Source organism: Leptopilina boulardi, unplaced genomic scaffold (genome assembly GCF_019393585.1).
Source record: "Leptopilina boulardi isolate dan_hultmark-lab unplaced genomic scaffold, ZJU_Lbou_2.1 LbouV2_325, whole genome shotgun sequence".
NCBI classification, from domain to species: domain Eukaryota; kingdom Metazoa; phylum Arthropoda; class Insecta; order Hymenoptera; family Figitidae; genus Leptopilina; species Leptopilina boulardi.
Window position 1 is genome coordinate 4,694,542 of NW_026137891.1, and position 26,256 is coordinate 4,720,797.

Genomic DNA, 26,256 nt, shown 5'->3' on the forward strand with positions numbered 1-26,256 from the left:
CAATATTGCCTTGTAACATTACAACAATGTTGCCACAACATTAAAATGTCTCACCTTGCTCAATATTTCACAGTAAGCTTGCCACAAGGTTATGGCAAGGTTGCACCACAAGCTTGCAGCAATGTTGCACGGTAACATTGCCGCAAGATTGCTCGGCAAGTTTGCATCGTAAGATTGATGTAAGGTCGAATAGTAAGCTAGCTGCAAACTTGATGCTACAGAAAATTCTCGCCGTAGGCCATAAAAATAATTTTTTCTTCCATTAAAAAATAGCTAGATTTAAATGTTTTAATTCCATTTTTTATCCTATCTTTAATTTTTTTTAATTGAACAATTAAGTAAAATAAATTTTAAATTATGGATATTTTCTTTTTTGAAGTGTCGTTCAAATATTATATAGCCAAAAAACTGACAATAAATTTAAGAAAAGTGCCTACGGCGAGAATTTTCTGTAGCATTAAGTTTGCAGCTAGCTTACTATTCGACATTACATGAATCTTACAGCAAGCTTACGATGCAAACTTGCCGAGCAATCTTGCAGCAATGTAACCGTGCAACATTGCTGCAAGCTTGTGGTGCAACCTTGACATAAGCTTGTGGCAAGATTACTGTGCAATATTGAGCAGGGTGGGACATTTTAATGTTGTGGCAACATTGCTGTAATGTTACATGGCAATATTGCGAAACATGCCCAGCAATATTGCCAAAACATTGCCGCAATGTTATGTGCTGTCTGGGAAGTGTATTCAAGTAGGTTTCGATTTTGTCGTGACAAATTAAACATGATCAATATTGATTAAACATATTTTGAGTCGAAAACGAAATTGAAAATGTGGTTTTTAATAACAATTAATATTTTTTAATGAAAATTTTAATTGGGGAATTTGTCGCTTTGACTATTAAGTGTATTCAAGTCGGTTTCGATTTTGTCGTGACAAATTAAACCTGATCAATATTGATTAAACATATTTTGAGTCGAAAACAAAATTGAAAATGTGATTTTTAATAACAATTAATATTTTTTAATGAAAATTTTAATTGGGGAATTTGTCGCTTTGACTATAAGGTGTATTCAATTAGGTTTCGATTTTGTCGTGACAAATTAAAATTGATAAATAGTGATTAAAAAATTTTTTAGTCGAACACGAAATTGAAAATGTGATTTTTAATAACAATTAATATTTTTTAATGAAAATTTTAATTGGGGAATTTGTCGCTTTGACTATAAGGTGTATTCAATTAGGTTTCGATTTTGTCGTGACAAATTAAAATTGATAAATAGTGATTAAAAAATTTTTTAGTCGAACACGAAATTGAAAATGTGATTTTTAATAACAATTAATATTTTTTAATGAAAATTTTAATTGGGGAATTTGTCGCTTTGACTATTAAGTGTATTCAAGTCGGTTTCGATTTTGTCGTGATAAATTAGAATTGATAAATATTGATTAAACAAATTTTAAGTCGAAAACGAAATTGAAAATGTGATTTTTATTAACAATTAATATTTTTTAATGAAAATTTTACTTGGGGAATTTGTCGCTTTGACTTTTAAGTGTATTCAATTATGTTTCGATTTTGTCGTGACAAATTAAACCTGATCAATAATGATTAAACATATTTTGAGTCGAACACGAAATTGAAAATGTGATTTTTAATAACAATTAATATTTTTTAATGAAAATTTTAATTGGGGAATTTGTCGCTTTGACTATTAAGTGTATTCAATTAGGTTTCGATTTTGTCGTGACAAATTAAAATTGATAAATAGTGATTAAAAAATTTTTTAGTCGAACACAAAATTGAAAATGTAATTTTTAATAACAATTAATATTTTTTAATGAAAATTTTAATTGGGGAATTTGTCGCTTTGACTATAAGGTGTATTCAAGTAGGTTTCGATTTTGTCGTGACAAATTAAACCTGATCAATATTGATTAAACATATTTTGAGTCGAAAACGAAATTGAAAATGTGATTTTTAATAACAATTAATATTTTTTAATGAAAATTTTAATTGGGGAATTTGTCGCTTTGACTTTTAAGTGTATTCAATTATGTTTCGATTTTGTCGTGACAAATTAAACCTGATCAATAATGATTAAACATATTTTGAGTCGAAAACGAAATTGAAAATGTGGTTTTTAATAACAATTAATATTTTTTAATGAAAATTTTAATTGGGGAATTTGTCGCTTTGACTATTAAGTGTATTCAAGTAGGTTTCGATTTTGTCGTGACAAATTAAACCTGATCAATATTGATTAAACATATTTTGAGTCGAAAACGAAATTGAAAATGTGATTTTTAATAACAATTAATATTTTTTAATGAAAATTTTAATTGGGGAATTTGTCGCTTTGACTTTTAAGTGTATTCAATTATGTTTCGATTTTGTCGTGACAAATTAAACCTGATCAATAATGATTAAACATATTTTGAGTCGAAAACGAAATTGAAAATGTGATTTTTAATAACAATTAATATTTTTTAATGAAAATTTTAATTGGGGAATTTGTCGCTTTGACTATAAGGTGTATTCAATTAGGTTTCGATTTTGTCGTGACAAATTAAAATTGATAAATAGTGATTAAAAAATTTTTTAGTCGAACACGAAATTGAAAATGTGATTTTTAATAACAATTAATATTTTTTAATGAAAATTTTAATTGGGGAATTTGTCGCTTTGACTATTAAGTGTATTCAAGTCGGTTTCGATTTTGTCGTGATAAATTAGAATTGATAAATATTGATTAAACAAATTTTAAGTCGAAAACGAATTTGAAAATGTGATTTTTAATATCAATTAACTTTTTTAATTCAAATTTTACTTGGGGAATTTGTCGCTTTGACTATTAAGATCATTTTATTTGGTTTCGATTTTGTCGTGACAAATTAAAATTGATAAATACTGTTTTAAAAAAGTTAACGTCAAAAATGAAGTAAAAAATTGATTTTTAATAACAATTAACATTTTTAATGAAATTTTTGTAGTTAGTTATATGTAAGTGAAATGAGGTAATGAAATTAATTTTTTTTAAGAACATTTTTTTTTGCTTGAGTAGTTCTTCGTATGAGTAGTTGATTAATTTTTTTTTATAATTTATGATTACGTATTTTCTCTTGCATAGATTTTAAATTCTTATGAAATAATTTAATTTAGTTTAATGTAAAATTTAACAAATAAGTTTTTCTTTTTTCTATATGAATTACATTTTTTTTACTGTACTTATGTGATTCATCTGCAGTTGTTTAATTTACATTCATTTACAGTTCGTATAAAAATTTTTTTCTTAATTTTATTTTTAAATTTAAAAAAAATTTTTTAATAAATTTTTTTTAAAATTTTTTTAATTAATTTTTTGGGTATTTGGAAAATGAATTATTTGGTCTTGTTACGGCAAAAAAACGGCAAATTTCTGTCAAGAAGAATTTTGTGAATCTTTGTAAACAACGGAGTTAGAATGGGTGCTTCGCTAACTTTATGTAAACTTAGCAAAGCACCCTATTTTAAAAAAAATTTGAAGAGCGACAAAATTTTTTTTTTCACAACTAATTAGCGACTAAAAAGCGGCAAATTTTGGTCTATATAAGACTTTTGGTTTTTGAAGTTGTTTCGCTAAGTTTATGTACGTAAAAATATATTATGTATTGATTTGTAATTATTTTCTGTACTTATTTACTTTATATATTAATTATAGTCACATAAAAAAGCAGGGAACCAGGTGTGAAAATCAATAATTTTTATCGACTGACTGTATATAATTTTTTTGAAAATTTTTGAAATAATTTGACACATATAAATAATAGTGAAGTTATTGTAGAATAATCTTCGATCATTTGTTTTTTAATTTTTTTAATTTTATTATAAAAAAAACTGTATTTCCACATTTCAAAATTAAAAAAAAATTATTAATTAGAAAAATAATCTAAAATTATTATTAATATAAATAATAATAACAATATTAATTTATTATTTTTATTATTATTATTAATTATTATTAGTCAATCTGCAAAAAGTTATCAATAATTTTTCCATTTGAGAATATTTGTTTATCTAATTGAAAAAAAAAAAATTTTGAGTAGCTTTTAATAACCAATGATTTTTTAGTGATTAATTGTTAATAATTTTAGAAAATTGTACACTGTGTATTTTTTTTTTAATCGTACACAACCTTTTATGTAATCAAGTCATATAGTTTATAAAGAAACCACATGAAAGGGAAGAGGTAAAATTTCTTAGATAATTCATTTCCACGACCTTTCGCTGAATACATTTATGTAAAAGATCATCGGATCATCTATATATTAATTTACTTAATGATTAATTGCAAATCATGAGAAATTCAAACATTTTATTTATTATTATTACTACTTTCATAACAAGCTTTTAAATATCCATTTATATTTTTAAAAAAATCATTCATTTAATTTTATACATTGGCTCAGTGATCATTTTTGATATTTTCAACAAAACTGGTTTATATATTATTAATTTTCCCTCATAAAATAAGAAACTTTCGAAATTTCTTTTGGGAATTAAAAAAAAAAATGTAGAAAACATTTTTTTAACGAACATTAATTTGGAAAAATTTTATAATAAAATAAAATTGACGCTAAAAATATTTTAAACACCCGTAGAATTTGAGACAAATAAAATTTACTTGAATTAAATACAAATATATTTGTTTTCCATCCTGATAACTTTTTATTTGTTTCAAATAAAAAAATTTAATTTAACACAAATAAAATTTTATTTGACGCAAATAAACTTTTCATTTGAATTAAATAAAATTTATTTGTAACAATTATTTTTTTGAAACATATAGAAATTTATTCGTAACAAATGGGAATTTATTTGTAAGAAATAGAAATTTATTTGTGACACATAAAAATTTATTTGATACAAATAATTATTTATTTGAAACAAATAAATATTTATTTGGCTCTGAGAAAAATATATCTCTTTTCTCTTTATGAAGAAACACAATTGTGGATAAAAAAATTTTTTTTTTTGAAAGATTTATAGAGTGGTTTCAAAAAAAAAGACACTGAGAATCTAATGAACATTGAATGAACAGAGTACGAGGGGGCGTACAAACGGTCCCTTGACTTCCTGTCAATTGCGGGCAATTTGCAATCATCTATGATCCCCACACGTCACAACTTGCCACTATTTATGCATATCTGAAGCGGTGTGGTCCAGACCTTTAAAAAAATATATATATATATTCACGCGGCCTGGTTATCGAATCGCGCACATAACACACGTCGTGCACATATGTCATGTTACTTCCCACGTGACGTAATGCAAACAAGATGATAATATAATTTTATTTTTTTCAAATTATTATTAGTATTTATTAAATTCAATTATTGTAGGAATTTAATTAAAAATGTATAACTTTCTTTTGATTTCTTTTTAAACATTATTTGGTTTAAATGATAATTAATCGGTTCTAGTAAAAAAATTAGGGTTTTGGTTTTAGTGAAAATTATTTACTCAAAATAACAAATTATTTAGTTCAGGTAAACAATTATTTGGTTCTGCTAAAAATTATTCCGTTTGAATAAAAAAGTATTTGGTTCTAGTAAAAAATTCTTTGGTTCTAGTAAAAATTATTTAGTTCTAGTAAAAAATTATTTAGTTCTAGCGAAAATTATTCGGTTCTAGTAAAAAAGTATTTGGTTCTAGTAAAAAATTATTTGGTTCTAGTGAAAATTATTCGATTGTAGTAAAAAATTACTTGGTTCTAGTGAAAATTATTTGGTTCTATAGTAAAAAAAGTATTTGGTTCTAGTAAAAATTATTTAGTTCTAGTAAAAAATTATTTGGTTCTAGCGAAAATTATTCGGTTCTAGTAAAAAAGTATTTGGTTCTAGTAAAAAATTATTTGGTTCTAGTGAAAATTATATGGTTCTAGTGTGGTTATTATTCGGTTCTAGTAAAAAAAGTATTTAGTTCTAATGAAAATTATTCAGTTTAAATAAAAAAAAGTATTTGGATTAAGTAAAAATTATTCGGTTCTAGTAAAAAAGTATTTGGTTCTAGTAAAAAATTATTTGGTTCTAGTGAAAATTATTCGATTGTAGTAAAAAATTACTTGGTTCTAGTGAAAATTATTTGGTTCTATAGTAAAAAAAGTATTTGGTTCTAGTAAAAATTATTTAGTTCTAGTAAAAAATTATTTGGTTCTAGCGAAAATTATTCGGTTCTATTAAAAAAGTATTTGGTTCTAGTAAAAAAATATTTGGTTCTAGCGAAAATTATTCGGTTCTATTAAAAAAGTATTTGGTTCTAGTAAAAAAATATTTGGTTCTAGCGAAAATTATTCGGTTCTATTAAAAAAGTATTTGGTTCTAGTAAAAAAATATTTGGTTCTAGTAAAAAATTATATGGTTCTAGTGTGGTTATTATTCGGTTCTAGTAAAAAAAGTATTTAGTTCTAATGAAAATTATTCAGTTTAAATAAAAAAAAGTATTTGGATTAAGTAAAAATTATTCGGTTCTAGTAAAAAATTCTTTAGTTCTAGTGAAAATTATTCGGTTCTAGTGAAAAATTATTTGATTTTAGTAAAAACTTATTTGGTTATAGTAAAAAATTACTTGGTTCTAGCGAAAATTATTTGGTTCTAGCAAAACTTATTCGGTTCTAGTAAAAAAAGTATTTGGTTTTAGTAAAAAATTATTTGGTTGTAGTAAAAAATTACTTGGTTCGAGTGAAAATTATTTGGTTCTATAGTAAAAAAAAGTACTTGGTTCTAGTAAAAATTATTTGGTTCTAGTAAAAAATTATTTGGTTCTAGCGAAAATTATTCGGTTCTAGTAAAAAAGTATTTGGTTTTAGTAAAAAAATATTTGGTTCTAGTAAAAAATTATATGGTTCTAGTGTGGTTATTATTCGGTTCTAGTAAAAAAAGTATTTAGTTTTAATGAAAATTATTCAGTTTAAATAAAAAATGTATTTGGATTAAGTAAAAATTATTCGGTTCTAGTGAAAAATTCTTTGATTCTAGTAAAAACTTATTTGGTTATAGTAAAAAATTATTTGGTTCTAGCAATACTTATTCGGTTCTAGTAAAAAAAGTATTTGGTTTTAGTAAAAAATTATTTGGTTCTAGCAAAAATTATTCGATTCTAGTTAAGAATTATTTGGTTCTAGTGAAAATTATTCAGTTCAGGTTAAAAATTATTTGGTTCAAGTAAAAATTATTAAGTCTAAATAAATATACATTTAAATGAAATAAATTTTTTTAAAGAAATTTATTCTTTCTTTGTAGTAAAATTTTGTTTTCAGAATATTTTTTTTTCTCCTTCTATAAACAATTTATGTACAAATGCAAGCAATGAAGGATAAAAAATGAAAGTTATTTTACAATCTTTTATTATATGTTCCGTTTGAGTGAATTTTCTAGATTTTTACACGTTTATTGAATTTGAAACTAAAAAAAAAATATTGATGGGATTAATTTTTCAAATATACTTTCTTCCGTATACTATATTTTTTCGTAAAGATGAATAAAATAACTAATAAAAATCACTGAGATAAAACATGAAAGTAAGGATTTATTATTTATACTACTTGAAAGAGAAAGGATAAAAAGAGAGAGAGAGAGAGAAAAAAAGAGAGTATACGTGAAACATATATATTCTACGGTCAATTTCTTCCACCTTTTGCGCGAGCTGAGTTTTGCCCTCCAACCTTCTAATCACGAATTACATTATTTTTGCATTTAGTGTGCAAAATTGTGGCAGTGAAAACTCCGCGCAAAGGTCAAAAACTTTCTAGAAACATTTAAGTGATTCGTTGTCATAATTAAGGAAATATATATTTTTTTTTTGCATATTTATAGGAATATTATATTAATATTTAAATATTTACACGAAGTTTGTTGATATAAAAATTATTATCTTTATTAGAAATATAAGAGATAATTTAATAATATAATTTTTAGTAGCTAAATTCTAGTTTTCCGGGTGTAGGAATTTTTTTACAACTCGTAAAATATTGAATATATATATTTATACACTTCCGGATTTTATATGGAATTTCACATTTATATATTGTAACTGATTTTCTAACATTTCACCGAGATCATAAATCTTATGGAAGCTGCGCGAAATTATAAAGATGCAGGTCTCTCATCTGGGTGATCTAAATTTACAATGACTTTTATGAGATTCATTCATTATCATCATTATGCAATTTGTATTCCGGTCAATCGTTTTGCGCAACAAACACAATGCACCCACGCCGTATAATATAATCAAAAAATTTGAAAATTTTTTGAACATTTTTTTCGATTTTTTATTTTTATAATTTCATTATGTTTTAATACACTAAAAAGAAAATTTATTTGATTCAAATTATTTGAAAAATATTTAATTGGTTCAAATACTTTTTATGTGGATCAAAAAAATATGTATTTGATTCAAATAACTTGAATTATTTGAATCGCATTTATTTGAACCAAATACATCGTATTTGGTTCAATTAAATAATTAATTGAATTGAATAAATGAATTTATTTAATACAAATAATTCGTTATTTAATCCTAATACACTATTTTATCAAGACAAATAAAAAAATATTTCAATCAATTAAATATTTATTTGAAACGATAATAATGATTTACTTGAAACAATTTATTTATTTATTTCACTCAGACATTTCGTTTTATTGAAACAAATAAAAAGTATTTGATATAATAACTTTATTTAACTGATTCAAGTCAACTAAATTATTTGATACTAATACACTATTTTATCAAGACAAATAAAAAAATATTTTAATCAATTAAATGTTTATTTGAAACGAAAATAATGAGTTACTTGCAACTATTAATTAATTTATTTCACTCAAATATTTCATTTTTTTCATACAAATAAAAAGTATTTTATACAATAACTTTATTAATTCTAATTAATTAAATTATTTAATATAAATAATGTGTTATTTAATGTTAATATACTATTTTATTAAAGGAAAATAAAATATTTTGATCAATTAAATATTTAAGTGTAATGATAATAATGACTTATTTGATACTATTCATTTATTCATATATATTATTTAATATTGTAATATGTTATTTATTCAATTCAAATTTTGATTTATTTAAATCAAAAAATTCTTACATTTTATGCAAATAAATTATGTATTTGGATCAAATAAAATAATAATTGCCGCAATTAAAGAGGTTTTAGTTTCAATTAAAACAATTACTTATGACAAATAATCGAATATTTGATTCAAGAAAATTTTTAGTTGTTTCAAGAAAAATATTTTATTAATGCAAATAAATATTTATTTGAATCAAAAAACATGCAGTATTGAATGAAATAATTTTCATAATTGATTCAAATAATTATTTATTAGCTTTGAATATTCCATTTATTTGATTTGAATATTTTGTATTTGATTTAAATAACTATTTATTTGAAAGAAATAATTTTCATAATTGATTCAAATAATAATTTATTAGCTTTGAATATTCCATTTATTTGATTTGAATATTTTGTATTTGATTCAAATAACTATTTATTTGATACGATAAAATAAAATACTTAGATTTAGTAAATGTGTATTTGGTTTAAATACATATTTATTGGATAATAGACAAGTAAATGATGTATTTGGATCAAATACTTTTTATTTGATCCAAATAAATTTTTTTTTCAGTGTAATAAAAAAGAATTTTTTTTTGGCAAATTTTTGCTAAATAGCAAATTTGTGGAAAAAAAATAAAAAATAACCTGAATTTTTTAAGATTGAGAATAATTATAATTTTAAGAGCAGAAATTGGAGAACGTTAATTAAAATGTTACGTTTGATTTGTCGGAGGAATTTGATTTAAAAGAGTGAAGATGCCGTATTCTCATTCAATTTGAAACCTGTCATCGTAATACGCGCTTTGATGCTCATCGGACCAAAAGTTTCTCAGAATTTATCTTTTCACACGACGTATCGTCTCAATATACAGAATCCTTTCTCCATTTTATCGCTACATTCTATTCAAATCCCACGAACTCTATTTGCATAGAAAATTTTACCGGAATTTTTTGTTATAGAAAAAAAAATTGTTTGAAGATAATACATTTTTTTTTTAATTAATAAATTAATACAATTAATTACGATTCTAAAAATAAAGAAATTATTTTTATTAGTACAAGTAGTTGATAAAAATTGTTTATTTAATTTATTTAATTATTAAAATTAAAATTTGTGTTAAATTAATTTGTGTTAAATTTTAATTAAAATTATTTTTTTTTTGTTACAGGTAAGAGATTGATAATTTTTTAACACTTTGTCACTGACGACATAAAAATCAAATGGTGTAAACAAGCAATTGTTTACCAAGTGTAAAGTGATGGTAATGATTTTGGCCGCCAGGTTACGGCTATTTGCTGTCGACGAATTAATCCTTTCCGTCGGCATCTAAATTAACTCGTCAAGGCTAATGAAATCTCGTCGGCAAATAAGGTAAATCTATTATGCCCCTATCAAAAATTATCTTGCTCTTAACAGCTAAATCGACCAAGTTTTTTTTTTTTTTTTATGAAAATAATCGAAACTTATAAATATTTGACAAATAGAAATTAATCACAATTTAAAAATACTAATCATACATTATTTTTTGAAAAAAAAATTTAATATTAAAAATAATAATTATAATTATTATTCATAGCTCTTTTGTATGAATTTTTATAATTAAAAAAATATATTTGTAATAATAATAATAAAAAGAAAATAATTTCAAAAAATTTAGTTAGAGTTTGGAATAAAATAACAAGATACAATAACTTTTGATAAAAAATTCAAATCATTTACGCGATTGATAAAAAAAAAAAAATGTGAGTAATTTTTAAAAACTAACGACTGCCTTGGTAATTTGATCTCATTGCAGAAATAATAAATGAACAAAGATTTAGCGTTTGGGATGACAGAACATTATTCATATATAAACACGGATTATAAATTGCTTGCTAATAAAATATAAATGTTATAGTGCACAAAAAAATTTGCATAATTATCTATTATGATTATAGATTTCCTATAATGGAAAATTGACAAAAAAAAAAATAACAATTAACATTAAATCGTGTCCACGCAAAAACAAGTTATGTAATACAAAAAAAGATTTATACAAATTTAAAAAAAAAAAATTTTAATCCGTTTAAAAAAATTGTAGTTCTTGAAATTAAAAATTACTTGTATTGACAAAAATGATTTTAAGTTACAATGAAATTAATTTTTGTGGATTTTTTGAGAGTTAGAAAAATTAAATAAGAGGAATAAAAAAAATTATTATGGTTCTTGTATTTATAGTAATGAGGGAAATTAAAAATTAATGACGGATTAGGATAATTAGAGATGAAATAAAGTGGATTTTTTTTATATGCACTTACCAATTTGAAAAATCACCGTGCACTCCTTGAAAGAGCTGTCAAGAGCTCCTTCCTTCTGAACAGTTAACAAGGCTCATAGAAAGTAGAGTTGCTCGCGACTGAATCTTATAACAAGTTTGAAACTTTAGAATCTACCGCTCAACGAAAAAGAGAAAAATAAAGAGGACATTCTAGCGCCATCTGTTACACTTACACGATATTTTTATAGCTCAATCCTTTTTTTTTTACTTACCGACGATAATTTATAAAAAATATTATAATTTTGTCAATTTTTTCAATTATTAATTTATAATTTCATTCACTATTTTTTTTAGTTCTTATTTCAACAAATTTTTAATTTTTTTTTATCATTTTTTTTATTTTTTTCATTAATTTATTAAGTATATTTCTTATATTTTTTTTGTGTTTATTCATTATATTTATTTGTGTTTTTTTATTGTATTTTTTGTTATAATTTTTTATTATATTTTTTTATTATATTTTTTATTAAATTTATTTATTACATTTATTTATTAAATTTATTAAGAATAAAAATCGCTCATTGTAATTTAAAATTATAATTAAATGCACGAAATAAGTTGTCAGTTTGTTTCTATTTTTTATATTTTATTTTTTTTGCGATATTTTGGCAAGATTTATAATTTATAACAAATAAAAGTATAAATAAGAAAATAAATAAGTTTTAACACAGTAGAAAATCAACAACAAAAAAATTGAGATCTTAAGATGTAAGTTTTTAGAGCCCTTTTGAAGTTTTTCAAAAAAAAAAACAATTTTTTTTTTAAATATTGAATTTTACTTCTTCTTTTTCAATTTTTCCGATGACTCTGTCATTGAATCGAGCCATAATTGTAATTCCTTGGATAATTCTGGTTTTTGTGCAGTGGGATCAACTTTTGCCACAATTTCCGATACAGGAACCTTTAAATTTGTTACACTTTGTTTACTTAAAATCACAGCTCGAATAAAATTATCCGATAAACTTATTAGCTCGTGCTCCAAATAGAAATTTTTATCATCCCAATAGACAAGCTGAAATTAGATATAAAAATTTTAATAAGATATTTTTTTTTCTCTGCAAATATATCAAAATTATCTCTAATGTAAAAAAATATTCTACAAGATTAAAAATTAGTGTTTTAATTTATTTGCTAAAACAATGTATGTCATTTGTCTTGCAAATAAGTGGAAAATGACTTTTATTGGCGAGACTGAAAAAATTCTAATTAAATTTGAACAGTTTTTTCTTTTTACATAAATTTGAGTTTCATTTTAAAACTATTTTTGAATATTTCTTAAAATATTTTTTAAAATACTTTTTTAAATATTTTTTTTTAATATATATTTTTTAATACCTATATAATTTTCAATTTATTTTTTTAATATAATTTTTGTGTTTTTAAAACATAAAATTTTACTTTGATGAAAAAATATTTAAATTTTTGAAAATGCATTATTACCTGAGTAGTAATTTTGTAAGGTGTAAAAATTGGAAGTGGTCTTCGATATCTTGATGTACATGCACCTTGTACCATACCACCTCCTTTTGCACTAATTGCAGAAAATAATCCAGTTCGATCATAATAATGAAATCGTGCAAAATCCAATTCACGAAGATATCTCGCGTTATTCATATGTTTAAAAACTAAATCTATATCTTGAGTAAAGCACACACCTAAAAAATATAAAAAATTTATTATAGAAAAAACGCAGTAAAAGCAATTTACTTTCTTTTAATTTTTATTAAAAACTATTTCTTTTTTGAATCAGTGACAGAAATGTTGCTTGAAAAAAGTAAAAAAAAATAATAAATAATTCGAGAGTTTTTAAAAATTAATAAATCATATAATTATTATTATTATTATTACATTTGTTTTTATTATTACTATTATTATATTTTATAAACTATTTTATATATTTCTACCAAAAACATTATTTATTCTCAATACAAACTTTAAAAAAGTAAAACGACAAAATCATTAAAAAAAAAAACGCTTTCCGATGCGATAACTAATTAAAGATTCTTTGACCCTAGAAAATCTTGTTCCTTGAATTGCTAAAATATGGAAATAATTTTAATGTGCATAATGTAATTTTAATTCGAATTTTTTTTTAAACATAAACTCGTTTTTTAAAAGACAGTATTGGGGTTTTCTCTTTTTTTTTATAACAACTTTTTAGAAATTATACGTTAGAGGTTTTTTCCTTATCCTTAGAAAAAGTCACTATATTTTTCAACTGCAATTACAATGTAAAATATTTAAAAGGTAAATAGCAAGAAAATTCTCATTTGGTTTTAGCAAAAAAAAAAAAATACTTCAAAAAAAAGATGTTGCATTATATATTCATGAAAATATTAAACATTGGCAGTAATAAACAATAATAATATTATAATATTTTTATTTAATAATAATAATAATAATAATAATAATACCTAATAATTAATAATAATAATTATTATTATAACTATCATTTTGATTATATAGTTATAATTATTATAAATAATAAATAATTATTATTATTAATAAATTTTATTATTTTTATTATTAATAAATATTAATAATTTTATTTTATTTTATTATAATAATGTAACATAGATAATTATTATCTTTTTACATGAGGTTATATAAATATTAATAATTAACAGTACTTTTATAAATAAAAAATATTTTTTCTTGTAAAAATAAAAAGTATAATTGAAAAGTAAAAAAAACTGAAAAATAAAAAAATTGAAAAGTAAAAAAACTGGAAAGTGAAATAATTCAAAGATAAAAAGAAACATGTCTAAAGTGAAATATGTATATTCAAGCAAAGTTTTAAATACACAAGTCCCGTTTTCGTTCACCGGTTTATAAAAATGCTCACCGTAAATTGTGGTTTGCTCAAGAATCTTCTTTCTATTTTGAAAAACTCGTCCCCATGCTATAGTTAAAATAATTCTAATAAAATAATTTACATCAAAAAGTACATATAAAATTGCTATCGCCGCGACAGTACAATAACATAACATGATTGAAATATTATTTGTGTACAAAAATTTTTGTATTGTAGATAAGTAAAAAAAAAAAAGAATGATGTTCCACGCACAATGGTCACTAACTGACTGAAACAGACTGAAAGTTGTACAGTCAGGAATGTCGAATCATCTGCTCAGTTGAGGTCGTGTAGGCTCAATTTTAAATACATTTTTAATACGGAATAAATAAATATTTTTTTTAAAATTAAAACACACTGGATATTAATTTTGATATTCTTATTGTCTACGCGAAAATTAAATAGAAATTTGAAAAAAATAATTTTTTAATAATACAGGAATCTGTTTTATTGGCATTATTCATAATTGCGTTTTTTTTTACTAATTGAGGAAAAAATATTTAATTATTTTAAATATTTAATATAATTTTTTTTTAATTTTTTTAAAAAGCAAAGTTTTATTATTTATTTGAATATTATTCTGGAATCAATCTGAATTGATTTATTTCGACCAGGAACGAAAATGATGGTGTTCCTATGGGGCACTATAAAACATTTATTTCATTCAAATAATCGGTTTCTTGATTATTTATAACTATTTACTTGAACCAAATAAATATTTACTTGAATCAAATAATTATTTTTTGAATTAAATAAATTGTATTTGTTTCCAAAGAAATTATTTGTTTGAATTATTATTTAATTATTATTATCAAAGAAATTTAAAAAAAAATTATTTGGTTCAAATAAATATTTCTTTAGTTCTACTAAATATTTATTTGATAATATAGTCAAGTAACCGATTATTTGAATCAAATAAATTTTTTTCAGTTTAATTCAGAAAAAAATTGTTTGAATATTCCGGCACATTAATTTCGAGAAAATTCCTTTAAATAATAGAAAAATTTTGTTTAAATCAATTAAAATTTGTTTCGAGTCAAAGAAAACTTTTTTTTTTAAATTAAACAAATTTGTATTTCTATTCTAAGAAATTTAAAAAATTTAAGTAAACGAAAACAAAACTCTTTTCAATCATGAAACAATGTTTATTTTTTCTTTATCAAAGGAAAAGTTAATTCAAATGAAAATTCCTCAAAAACAAAAAATTTATTATTTTAAATCCAAGAAATATTTCATTGACAATATTAATAATATATATATTTCTCAATAAAAATTCCCACACACAATGGAAATATTTTTATAATACTTAAATAACAAACACCTTTTTTTTCTCATGAAAACTTATAAATATATATATATCACTATTGGACGTACAGAATTTTATTACATTTTATTTATTTATTTATTTTAACACTTAAGTGTTAATTTTTTTTTTTTTTTTTTGAGGAAAAAAATTGTGAAAATTATTTTTTGGAGGAATATTTGATTTACAAAAAGACACACACATTTTCACTCTCATTGCAGTTGAAAATTGAAAAAATGCCTATTAAATATATTCCGTACAAGCCACAAAAATGTTTTTATTTATTTAATTTTTAAAGGCAACTTTTGCTCTTAAAATATAGAATTTTTTTTAATATGTGCAATAAAATCGCCTTTTTAAATATATTTTCTGACAAAAATATCAGTTTCTGGTTTATAAGTACAATTATTCTAATAATATAGTAATAACGAAGTAATAGGGAAATATTTACAATATTGTACAGTGAAAAATAAATAAAAATTTACATATATATAACATTATTGAAAGAGAGAAAGAGATAGAGAGAAAAAAAATTAAAATAATATCAACAGAAGGTTTTTTTTTTGACATGTAATTTTTTTCTAATTAATGTAGTATCTACTTATTCGATTGCTTATTTCTAAGATTATACCTGAGCACTTCCGGCATTATTTTGCAAAATATATATAAGCAATTTTTTTTAAACATTGATTATTTTGAATATAATTTTTTCTTTACTGATTTATTTTATCATTTCGAATGTCAAAAAAAGAAATTAATTATTTTAATACTCATTTAATTTTCTAATTAAGAACAATTTAATACGGGCAAATTTGTTTTACATGGAACAACTATATGTTTCACTAAAACAGCGAAAGTTTTCGTTATTCTAGAGAAAGATATCTCTGTTTTAGATAAAAAAAAAATTTCTCCGTGTAGTAGAATCAAAATTGTAATAAATATTTGACTCATTCATTAACCCAAATAAATTTTTTCTACATTCAAAAAATTATTTACAATTTTTATAAATTATCGACTGTAATCTAAGTAAATTTGATTTTTAAATTAGCTAAAAATGTGTAAAACTTTTTCCTAAAAATGATAATTTAATAATCTTTTACTATGGATTTTTTTTCGTTACATGAAAATAGATTTTCCACCATTTCGCTAGGTTCTTATTTTTATAAATATTTTTTTTTTTTTTGCAATTTTCTCTGCTTTTTTTGGACGTGATCGAAGACTTAGGTTTTTTTTTTTTATTCGTCATTTTTAATTACAGTAATTAATTATTTTTTTTATATAGGAAGAATACACTCGCTAAATATCACAATCGAAAAAAAATGTTAATTTTTGCCTTTTATAATGTGCACAAAGACGTGGTGTATATATATTATGATTAAAAAGGTGATTGCACAATGTGCAGACTCCTTTGAAAACCTTGATATATACACATAACTACGTCATTATAGTTTTATAAAATATTCCTTTGACTCCGAGTGAGTTTCCGCGGCTCAATAAAGTCAGTGAATCGATCTCGATAATAAATTATAATCACAAAAATGGCGCTCTTAAAAAAAAAATTATTTTTAGACGAATCCGCTGTAGGAAAATCCGTTAAAAATCAATGATTGTTTTAGAAGAAAATTTTTTTTTTTGTTAATAATTTTTTTTTTCTTTAATTCTACTTATAATATAAGACACACTTAATCTTTGGCTGATTAATGCTCGACCTTGATTCGTCATCGCATTATATACTGTATACCGCGAATTCAAATTCGAACGCAATAGTGACAAAAAATCGAGATATTGGTGTCACTTTTGATAATTCTCTGAAATTTTTTTTTTTTAAATTACATTTTATTTGTTTATTTATTTTAATGGCTTTTTGTTTTTGGACATTTTTCTCAAAATGTTTAATTTATTTTTCAATTGATGAACAAAAATATTATAATTATGTGCCTGAAATTCTGAACGTTCAAATAAACGAAATTATTTTTTTTTGGGTCTAAAAATTATTTAAAAATTACTACAACAATAAAAAATAAAAAAAAAACATTAAATTATTAATTGATTTTTAAATACTGGAACCAATTATTTTATTATTTAATTTTGAAGTTAAAAAAGTAGTAAACAAATTTTTCGTTCAGAACTTTGGGAACATTAATAATTATTACAAAAAGTTCGTTACTTTCATTTTTTTACATCCAGAGAAATTTTTTTTCTACGTTTATTTGAGACAAAATATATTTGAAAAAATATATATTTGCTTCATAATAACTTTTTATTTGTTTAAAATAAAAAAAATTTATTTAGCACAAAAATTTTATTTAGCGCAAATACAATTTTTATTTAACTCAAATAAAGTGTTATTAAACAAAAAAATATTTATTTCACTCTGAGACAAATAGATTTTTTCTCTGAGTGTAATATTATTAATTAGTTTTCGATTAAAACAATTTTAATAAATTTTTTCTCTAATCCCTTATTTAACAAATTGATTTATCGATGCTTATATGAAATTCGTTAAAATAATTTATAAATTGATTATTAGTTTAACTAATAAAGTGATTTGATATCAATAATTAATTTTTTTTACAAATAATAATTTTACAGTTGATTAATTATTAATTTTCCATTATTTGAATCGTCAATTTTATAAAATTAATTAATTTCAAATAATTTTCATTATTAGGCTATTAATTAAAAAATAATTTTTATTATTAGGCTATTAATTAGAAAATTTATTTATTAATTGAAAAAGCAATTTCGAAAAAATTTCAGAGACTAGATAAGAGTACCTAAAATAAGAGATTCATGAAGCGAATCTTAATTAGGTCCTCAAGGAACACTTTTGGGGGGGGGTTTTATGTATATATTGTCCGGTTAATTAGATTCCCCACTGAATTTTGTGGAGTTAAATAATAATTATATGTTTCTTAATTAGGTGCAGTCATTCAATACAACGCAACTAGTTTTTTTTTTCGTCACTTGTGATTTTCAAGGTAGCACAACACACTTCACTTATGAATATAAAATCGAGGCTATCACTTTGTAGGATCGCAATTTTTCAGAAAAAAAATAATTATAATAAAAAAAAAAACAATATCAGGTACTTTATAATGCGGAATATACGGTGCAATGAACCAGGTGTATATAAAAATTAGACCATGGTAGTTTCATGAAATTGTGATGATTCTACGCCATTTGCGATGGCGTCATCCCTTTGTCAGCAATTTGAAATTACAGCTGGTGTCTTTCTTAACGCCGCTGAAGATATTTCATTACTTTCAATCCATCTTGCCACTTCCGGTGGGATTTCTGGTCTCACGTTGGCAATCTGTAATTTTCATTTTTTGTTTTTTTCATTATAATTTCAATCTGTCGATTGATTTTTCGATATTTAGTTATTTATAAAAAATAATTTGAAAAAAAAATGAGAAAAAAATTTTTTTTTCACCTGTGTGATACCAGCTTCAACATTTCCATTTTGTTTTACTCCCTTATTGATAAGAGCACCAACAATTGCCTCAGCATTGCAGTCCAATAATCGTTGACGACAAATTGCTATGGCTCGAACAAAACCGTCACTTGGTGTTATAAATCGATGTTCCATGAAAATTGTCTTTTCGTCCCAATATACAATCTAGAAAAAAATATTTATTTGTATAGAAAATTTTTTTAATTAGAAAAACAATTTTTGAATCGAGAAAAATTTGAATTATTTCGAGTCAAATAAGAAAATATTTCAAAGGGAAAATTTGAAAATTCCTCTAAATCATATAGAAAATTTTATACTAAGTCAAAAAAAAATTATTTTCAATTCGAAAAAGATTTATTAATTTCAAAACAAACAAATTTCAAAATTTTTGTATATGATTTTTATGTTCCGGATCCAAAAAAATTTTTTATCCTTATTTTTTTCCGTTTTTTTTAAACATAAATAATAGAATTAAAAAAATTTTTTAGGGGGTCCAGAATATAAAAATCGCCTTGTATATACATTGCTTTAATTTTTAAAATCATTGTAATACAATTTTTGTTAGCAATAGAAATATTTTTTTATTTATTTATTTAAATAATAAAGAATTTATTTTGGAATTTTAAAAAATTGAAAAAATTTTATTGAGGATAAAAATGAAGCGCATATTGAATAAAATTTCTTTTAAATCAATAAGTATAAAAATGATAAACAACTGTTCTACTTAATACACTTTATTGACCTGTTAGAAAAAATGACTGATTATTATGAAATAATGGATTGCTGATTGAGTTCATAACAGTTATTGAAGTTTCGATAATAGTGGGTTAACCAGTTTTATATGAATATTTCTAAACACGCACCAATAATTAGGGTGTTAAAATTAATAACCTTATATTGTATTTTATTATTTAAAAATAATAATAATTTATTTTCATTGTTTTATTATTTAATATTTATTATATTAAAAAAAATAAATATTAAATAATTTATTTTTTTTTTCGTTTTTCATTTATTAATTTGACGGGACATTTTTAATTTATAAAATTTATTAAATTAAAAAAATAAATATTAAAGAATATTTTTTAAAAATATAAAAACTTCTAAAAATTAATACTTCATTGAAGACAAATTTTTTTCCCAACAATGTATTTTTAATTTTTTATTTTATATTACAATATTGAGACAAAATTAATCAAGATCAATTTTTTTTTATAAAGATCAAATTATAAATGTTACATGATAAATTTCAGTAGAAAAAGAGATTTTTTTTCAATTAATTATTTTAGAATTTTAATAATAAATTATTATTTTATTCTTGTATGAATAAACTCATTAATTTATAATTATTTTTTTGTTGAAATTTTGTTAAAATAAAAAATAATTATGTTATGAACGCGAGCTTGTTTTACAGGATACTACAAACGTCAGTTCTTTTTTTTTACTCATTACAGTTCAAAGATTAAAGATTCCTTGAAAGGAAATATGAAATTAAGGTTTGTCTTTTCCTGATAAACAATATATTTGGAAATTGTGTTAGTAATCCATGTCTTGTAAATGATAATGAAAATTATATTAAATAATAAATGCAACATATAAGAATTAAATTATTTTTAACGGAAAGAATAATCTTCAAGGAAATGATAAAATAAATTAAAAAAAATAAAATTATGATGTAAATTTTATTAAATTAAAGTAATTAAATTATTAAATTAAAATTGAAATAATTAAAAAAATTAAATAATAATTAATAAAAGTATTAATATAATAATATTATTAATATATTAATAAAATATTATTAATATAATTATATTATTATTATATGAATAAATTAATAATTAGAAAAAAGTAAATTAAATCGATAAAGTAAATACTAATTTAAAAAAAAAGTGTTTTTCAATTTAATTTTTATGAAAAAAAAAACTGTACCTTGGACGTTATTTTATAAAAACAGAAGACTTTTAAAAATCTCCGATAACGTATAGTGGCAGCTCCTTGTACGAGTCCTGACCCTTGAGAACAAATTTCTCGATATAAATTTGTCCTTTCATAAAAATCAGCTCGTGCAAAATCCAGTTCTCTTAAATATCTGGCATTATTCATGTGGTACAAAAGAGTATCCACGTCTGTTGTGGTGCAAATACCTGTAAAAAAATTTTTTTTATTCATATTAATAATCACTAAAAAAAAAATTATTAAAAGCATTTTAAAATCTCTTTTTCACTTATAATATAATTTTATTGTCTTTTTATTCGTTACTTTTAAGTTTTTATTATTTATCCTTAAAATTTTTATTATTTCTACTTAAAATTTTTCTCTTTTACTTTACGATCATCAATTTCAAATGCATTATAAAGTTATTAATCTGAGAAAAAAATTGGGACACTTCTTAACCAGAAATCAATAATCTTTTGCGATTTGTAACATGAGTTTCTCTGCTCATTCAAGAACTGTAGGTCAAGGTTGAGGAAATGACATTATATGGCTTCCGTGTATTTGACCCTCAATAATTATTGAATTTTAAGATAGAAACAAATTTCTAAAATTTATTATTTTTTTTTTATTTCAATTTACTAGAAATTTTTTTTTTTTAATTTTTGCTTTGAAATCTCGTTTATAGCAGCTGCTAACTTTAAACAAAGTTGTTGATTATTACACACTGATAATTATAAAAAAAAATTAATTATAAAAAATTAGTTTAAAAAAAAAGTTAATTGAATCTGCAATTTATTAATGCTTACTTTGTTCCATCAAATTGATGATCTGTAATTTTATCTCTTACGTCGTTTGTTTATTTCTCGTTTCACGATAATTAATTAATTTTTAAATGGATTAAATGCTAGTTAATTATTAAGAACGTTTTTCAAATTAAAATTTTTTAATTAATAAAAATAAAAATTTGTCATTGTTAATAATTCTTAGTTAAATTATATTATTTTTTTTTTTAAAGAATTTTTTACATTTTAAAATAATTTTTTATTATCTTTTTCTTTACGTCTTACATTGTTGTGGAATTTTTTAACATTTTAAAATATATTAAAATAATTTTTGTTCTACATTTTAAGTAAACAATTTTGATAACAATTCAAATTACTCCTGAAGACGATTTAGAAAAAAAACTAAAGAGAATTTTCTATAAAAAAAAAACTGTATAAAAAGCAAGGTGGAATATTTGAGATGGTAAACAATAGTTTAACTATGAGTTCATTATTGACTGATTTTTTTTTAACTTTGCGAATAATTCATCTGTCTCTTTCTCCACCGAGAGAAATTTTTTATTTATTCGAGCTTCATATAGTAACATTAAAAATTTTTTTTTTTATTCTTATCAGCAATTGCAACAACTTTGTAATGCATCATTTTTTCAAATGAATATATGACTAATCTTGTTTCTGGTCAAGACTGAATGCATTATCATAATTATATATTAACAAATTAACATAGGTTAATTCTAAGAATAAATTGTTAATTTTAATGATCAGTAATAATAGCAAATAATAATTTATATAAAATGTGAAATAATTTGAAAATTAAAAATTTACACTGAAAAAAAAATTATTTGGTTCAAATAATCGATTAGCAAATAAATATTTATTTGAACCAAATAATTTTTGAAACCAAATAATTGAATTAAATAAATTGTGTATTTGTACCAATAATTTCAGTATTTGAAAAAATGACATTTAATTGACGCAAATAATAATTAATTAAAAAGAAAAATTTATTTTGTAATAGTTAATAAATAAAAAAAAAATAAAAAAAAATTATTTCTGAAAAAGTTAATAAATTAAAAATAGAAACAAAAGAAAAAAAATTTAATTTTCCCAATATTTGAAAGCGGAATTAAAGAAAAGTACAGGGAGCTCAACTTGTTATAGATTTTAAAAGTGGCTAGACGAAGTTATGGATTTTTCTCTTAAATTAAAACCAGTGACACTTGGCTATAAGCTTTTTATAAATAACAATAGCTGCCATTCACCTCTTGAATTTCTATACATAAGAAAAAATTAAATCATTTTCATCGAAACTAGAAAATAATATTGATTCAAAAACATGTTATAGAATTTTTTAAAAATATAGTATACATGCTAAAAAAAAATTTTATGCATTCAGCGAAAATATTATTGAATCAATATATTTTTCTCTGTACGAGTTTTGTGCAAAAAAAAAAAAAAATGATACATATGTAAATAATAAAGATTCTCTGAAAATTGTTTCCTAAAAAAAAAATTCGTAAACATATTTTCTTTGCAATATTTTCAAAAAAATTTTCATAATGAATAAAGGGAAATTCCAGATTAAAATCTAAAAAAATTAACATATATTACAATAACAATTTAAAGTACAATTTTCAAAACACAATTTAAAGTAACGAGTTTGAATTAATTAATTATAATTTGTTTATTATTTATTTGATAAGATAATTTTATTTGTAAATAATTTTTATTTCCAATTTTTAATTTGCAGATAATTTTTATTTCCAAATTTTAATTTGCAAATAATTTCTATTTCCAAATTTTAATTTGCAAATAATTTTTATTTTCAAATTTTAATTTACAAATAATTTTTTCTTTTGCAAATAAATTTTATTTGTATCAAATCAATTCTATTCGAATAAAAAAAATAATTTAATTAAAAATAAATTAATATAAACCAAACCCCAATAATTTTTTCTAGAAAAAATTTTTTTTTTTTCTTAACGCGGAAATTATCCACGATCTTTTGTTTACACACACGCGCGCGCGACAACCCATAAAATAATGATCTTGTAAAAATAGTTGTCATTAAAAATTGCAAACTCATGCTGAAATTGAATGTCAGTTTTTTGTTTTTTTTCTCTTTTTTTTTTAATACTTACCATAAACAGAAGTTTCGTCGAGAATGTGAACTCGTTTACGACAAAATCGTGCAAAGAAGACGGTAATTAACATCCTGAGGAAATAGTGAATTTCCACAATGACATAAAGGAGCACAATTGCTCCAAGGACACCTGCCAGTACCCAACACACCAACATTTCTTCTTTTTTTTCCCACTTTCTTCACTTGAAAAATAATTGTTTTTTTATTTTTATTTTTTTTTTTAATATTCACTCCCCTGTTCCTTATGTTTGTGGTCAAACGGAAAATTTCTTCTGTCGCACTGCTCTACTGGCTGATATTGATTCCTTGAAACACGACTCGTTTCCAAGTCGACTACTCATCAATAAACTAACATTTTTTTCTATCTTCATTTTTGAGCACTGCATTCTTATCACAGATTTTTCATCTTATTTAGGGGAAAAAAAATCAAAAAAGAAAAAATTTATTTTCCGATAAACTTTAGTTCCATAATTATTATTTATTTAAATTTTCACACTTTGTTTTTTTTTCTCTTGTTGCTGTGGATTAATTAATTTTTTTTTATATTTTTTAATTAGCTTTTTTCAAATTAGGTTTTTATTTAAGTTTTTATTAAAATTTTCATTTAATTTTTAATTTTATTTTTAATTTTATTTTGAATTTTTATTTAAATTTAAATTTTTATTAAATTTTTTTTTTTGAATTTTTATTTAAATCACTTTTTTTAAACAGCTGTTTCTATTTATAAATGTTTACTTAAATTAACGTTTTTTTCACACGTAAAAATCAATTGTTTTAATTGTTTTTTTTTAATTTTTTTCCTATTGATTTAATAGTTTATATTTTTATGGCTTGGATTTCACTTTTCTGATTAGTTAAAATTTTTTTTTCATATTTGTGAAAAAAATTTTATCGATCTATCTGAATACGATTCCACTTGATTATTGATGATAATAAAAATGATCTTCAGGTTATTGATCTAAAGACTTGGCTCGTTTCCTGTTTATTAAGTCAAATATTTCTATCTAATAAATATTTAACACTGCAATGCGTCTTCTTCGACGGAAGTTGGCTCGACCTTGAAATAAAATGGGCCTTTTGCAGAATAATCATTTGATCAAAAGGATCATAATTGATTTTGTTGTTGTTTTTCATTTTTTGTGCAATTTTTCTGCATCAAATTTTCACTTTTTTCTCACAATTTTGTTTTTAGTTTATTATTTTGTTGCTCCAGTAAAATTATCATTTATTTAATTATATTTTTTATTTGCCTTTTTCTCAATTTTTGTTCATAAATATTTTGACTAGAATTTTTAAGGAAAAAAAGTAAATTTCTGAATTGTGCATATGGGGGATGAATTTTTTTTTTTTTTGTAAAAATACGTCACAATTATAATATATCCTTACGAGAAAAGACTGTTTTGTTTTGGCTTAACCAATATCACTGGAATACGTATGAGTGGAATTTTAATTTTCCATTGATTTCATTTGCGGTGAAAGCCAAAATGAAATTTTGTTGTAACATGTCGTCCATATACGTGAGACACTGGGTGGAGGTGGTTAATGTTAAATTGGTGTAAATATTAACTTATCGACTTGGCAACACTGAAAATCTCGGAAATAATTTTTTTTTCCATCAATAGATCTCAATTTTGGTCCACTTTTTTTTTATTTATAAAAGAGATGATTTATTTCTAATCTCTTGATTCGAAAAATCGAACAAATTTTTTTTTTTTTTTTTTTGTCAATTCAAATTACAATATTTAGAATATTTTTTATTATATTTTATGTTTGACAATTCATTTGTCTTGACAAAAATTTCTCTTATCAAGAAAAAATTTACTATCAATTTGTCAGGATAATTCTTATCGAATTTATTATTCAAAAATTCTATAATGAATTAATCATGAGGAAATTGTTATCAATTAATCAGAACATGTTTATTCATTCACTACGCGAAATTATTAGCTAAAAAGCTAATTTTATTTATTTTAAATTATTTTTTTTCAATTGAAAATTAATTTTTTAGTTAATTTTTATTATAATATCTCCTTTTTTTCGTGTAAATGATTTAACTGACAAAAATTGATAGTCGATTTGAGGGGGCGAGTCCGATACACCTGACCACTGTCACAAAACACCTTGTCTTATAAACGACATTTCACGGACTGATCGACGTTTTACCGGCGTGCAAAAGCCAGACGTTCGTATAAGCTTTGTTTCCACTAGAAGGGAGTTCGCATCTGCGCGGAGGACATCCGGACACTTGAGACACTTCCGGGTGGGACATAAAAAAAATTTCCATAAATTAATCCAAAAAAATATGATTTTCAAACAAAAAAAAAAAAATTCACACTTTTTGGGAGTGAAATT

At 22.3% G+C, this 26,256-nt stretch overlaps 3 protein-coding genes across 4 annotated transcripts in view; all 3 read right to left on the reverse strand.

Annotated features, from left to right (window-relative positions):
• The window catches only part of LOC127284677 (tetraspanin-9), a 29,265-nt gene extending 17,729 nt beyond the window's left edge, over positions 1-11,536 (reverse strand). Inside the window, exon 1 of one of the 2 annotated variants that reach the window (XM_051310248.1) lies at positions 11,411-11,536. The gene's annotated coding sequence lies outside the window, so the exon portion shown is untranslated. The remainder of the gene's footprint in view (positions 1-11,410) is intronic. The other variant, XM_051310247.1, reaches the window with a different exon arrangement.
• Positions 11,537-11,995: 459 nt separating this feature from the next.
• Positions 11,996-14,533, reverse strand: LOC127284678 (protein THEM6). Its single transcript, XM_051310253.1, has 3 exons — positions 14,276-14,533; positions 12,871-13,085; positions 11,996-12,442 (listed from the first exon to the last, which is right to left on the reverse strand). Exons 1-3 carry the CDS (start codon positions 14,418-14,420, stop codon positions 12,206-12,208), a joined length of 597 nt encoding a protein of 198 aa, XP_051166210.1. The 5' UTR covers positions 14,421-14,533; the 3' UTR covers positions 11,996-12,205.
• Positions 14,534-17,831: 3,298 nt separating this feature from the next.
• Positions 17,832-24,502, reverse strand: LOC127284679 (protein THEM6-like). The gene is made up of 4 exons (XM_051310254.1): positions 23,903-24,502; positions 20,974-21,188; positions 19,024-19,209; positions 17,832-18,903 (listed from the first exon to the last, which is right to left on the reverse strand). The coding sequence occupies exons 1-4, from the start codon at positions 24,057-24,059 to the stop codon at positions 18,793-18,795; spliced, it is 669 nt and encodes a 222-aa protein (XP_051166211.1). The 5' UTR covers positions 24,060-24,502; the 3' UTR covers positions 17,832-18,792.
• Between the last annotated feature and the right edge of the window lie 1,754 nt (positions 24,503-26,256).

Bases quoted from the DNA above. Each gene is read 5' to 3' on its own strand.
- LOC127284678 (XM_051310253.1), bottom strand. From the start codon at position 14,420: ATGTTATGTTATTGTACTGTCGCGGCGATAGCAATTTTATATGTACTT. The intron at 13,086-14,275 runs GTGAGCATTTTT...TATATTTTTTAG, and splicing joins TGAGCAAACCACAATTTACG to GTGTGTGCTTTACTCAAGAT. The intron at 12,443-12,870 runs GTAATAATGCAT...ATCTAATTTCAG, and splicing joins CTTACAAAATTACTACTCAG to CTTGTCTATTGGGATGATAA.
- LOC127284679 (XM_051310254.1), bottom strand. From the start codon at position 24,059: ATGTTGGTGTGTTGGGTACTGGCAGGTGTCCTTGGAGCAATTGTGCTC. The intron at 21,189-23,902 runs GTAAGTATTAAA...ATTTTTTTACAG, and splicing joins CGACGAAACTTCTGTTTATG to GTATTTGCACCACAACAGAC. The intron at 18,904-19,023 runs GTGAAAAAAAAA...TGAAAATTACAG, and splicing joins TTGAAGCTGGTATCACACAG to ATTGCCAACGTGAGACCAGA.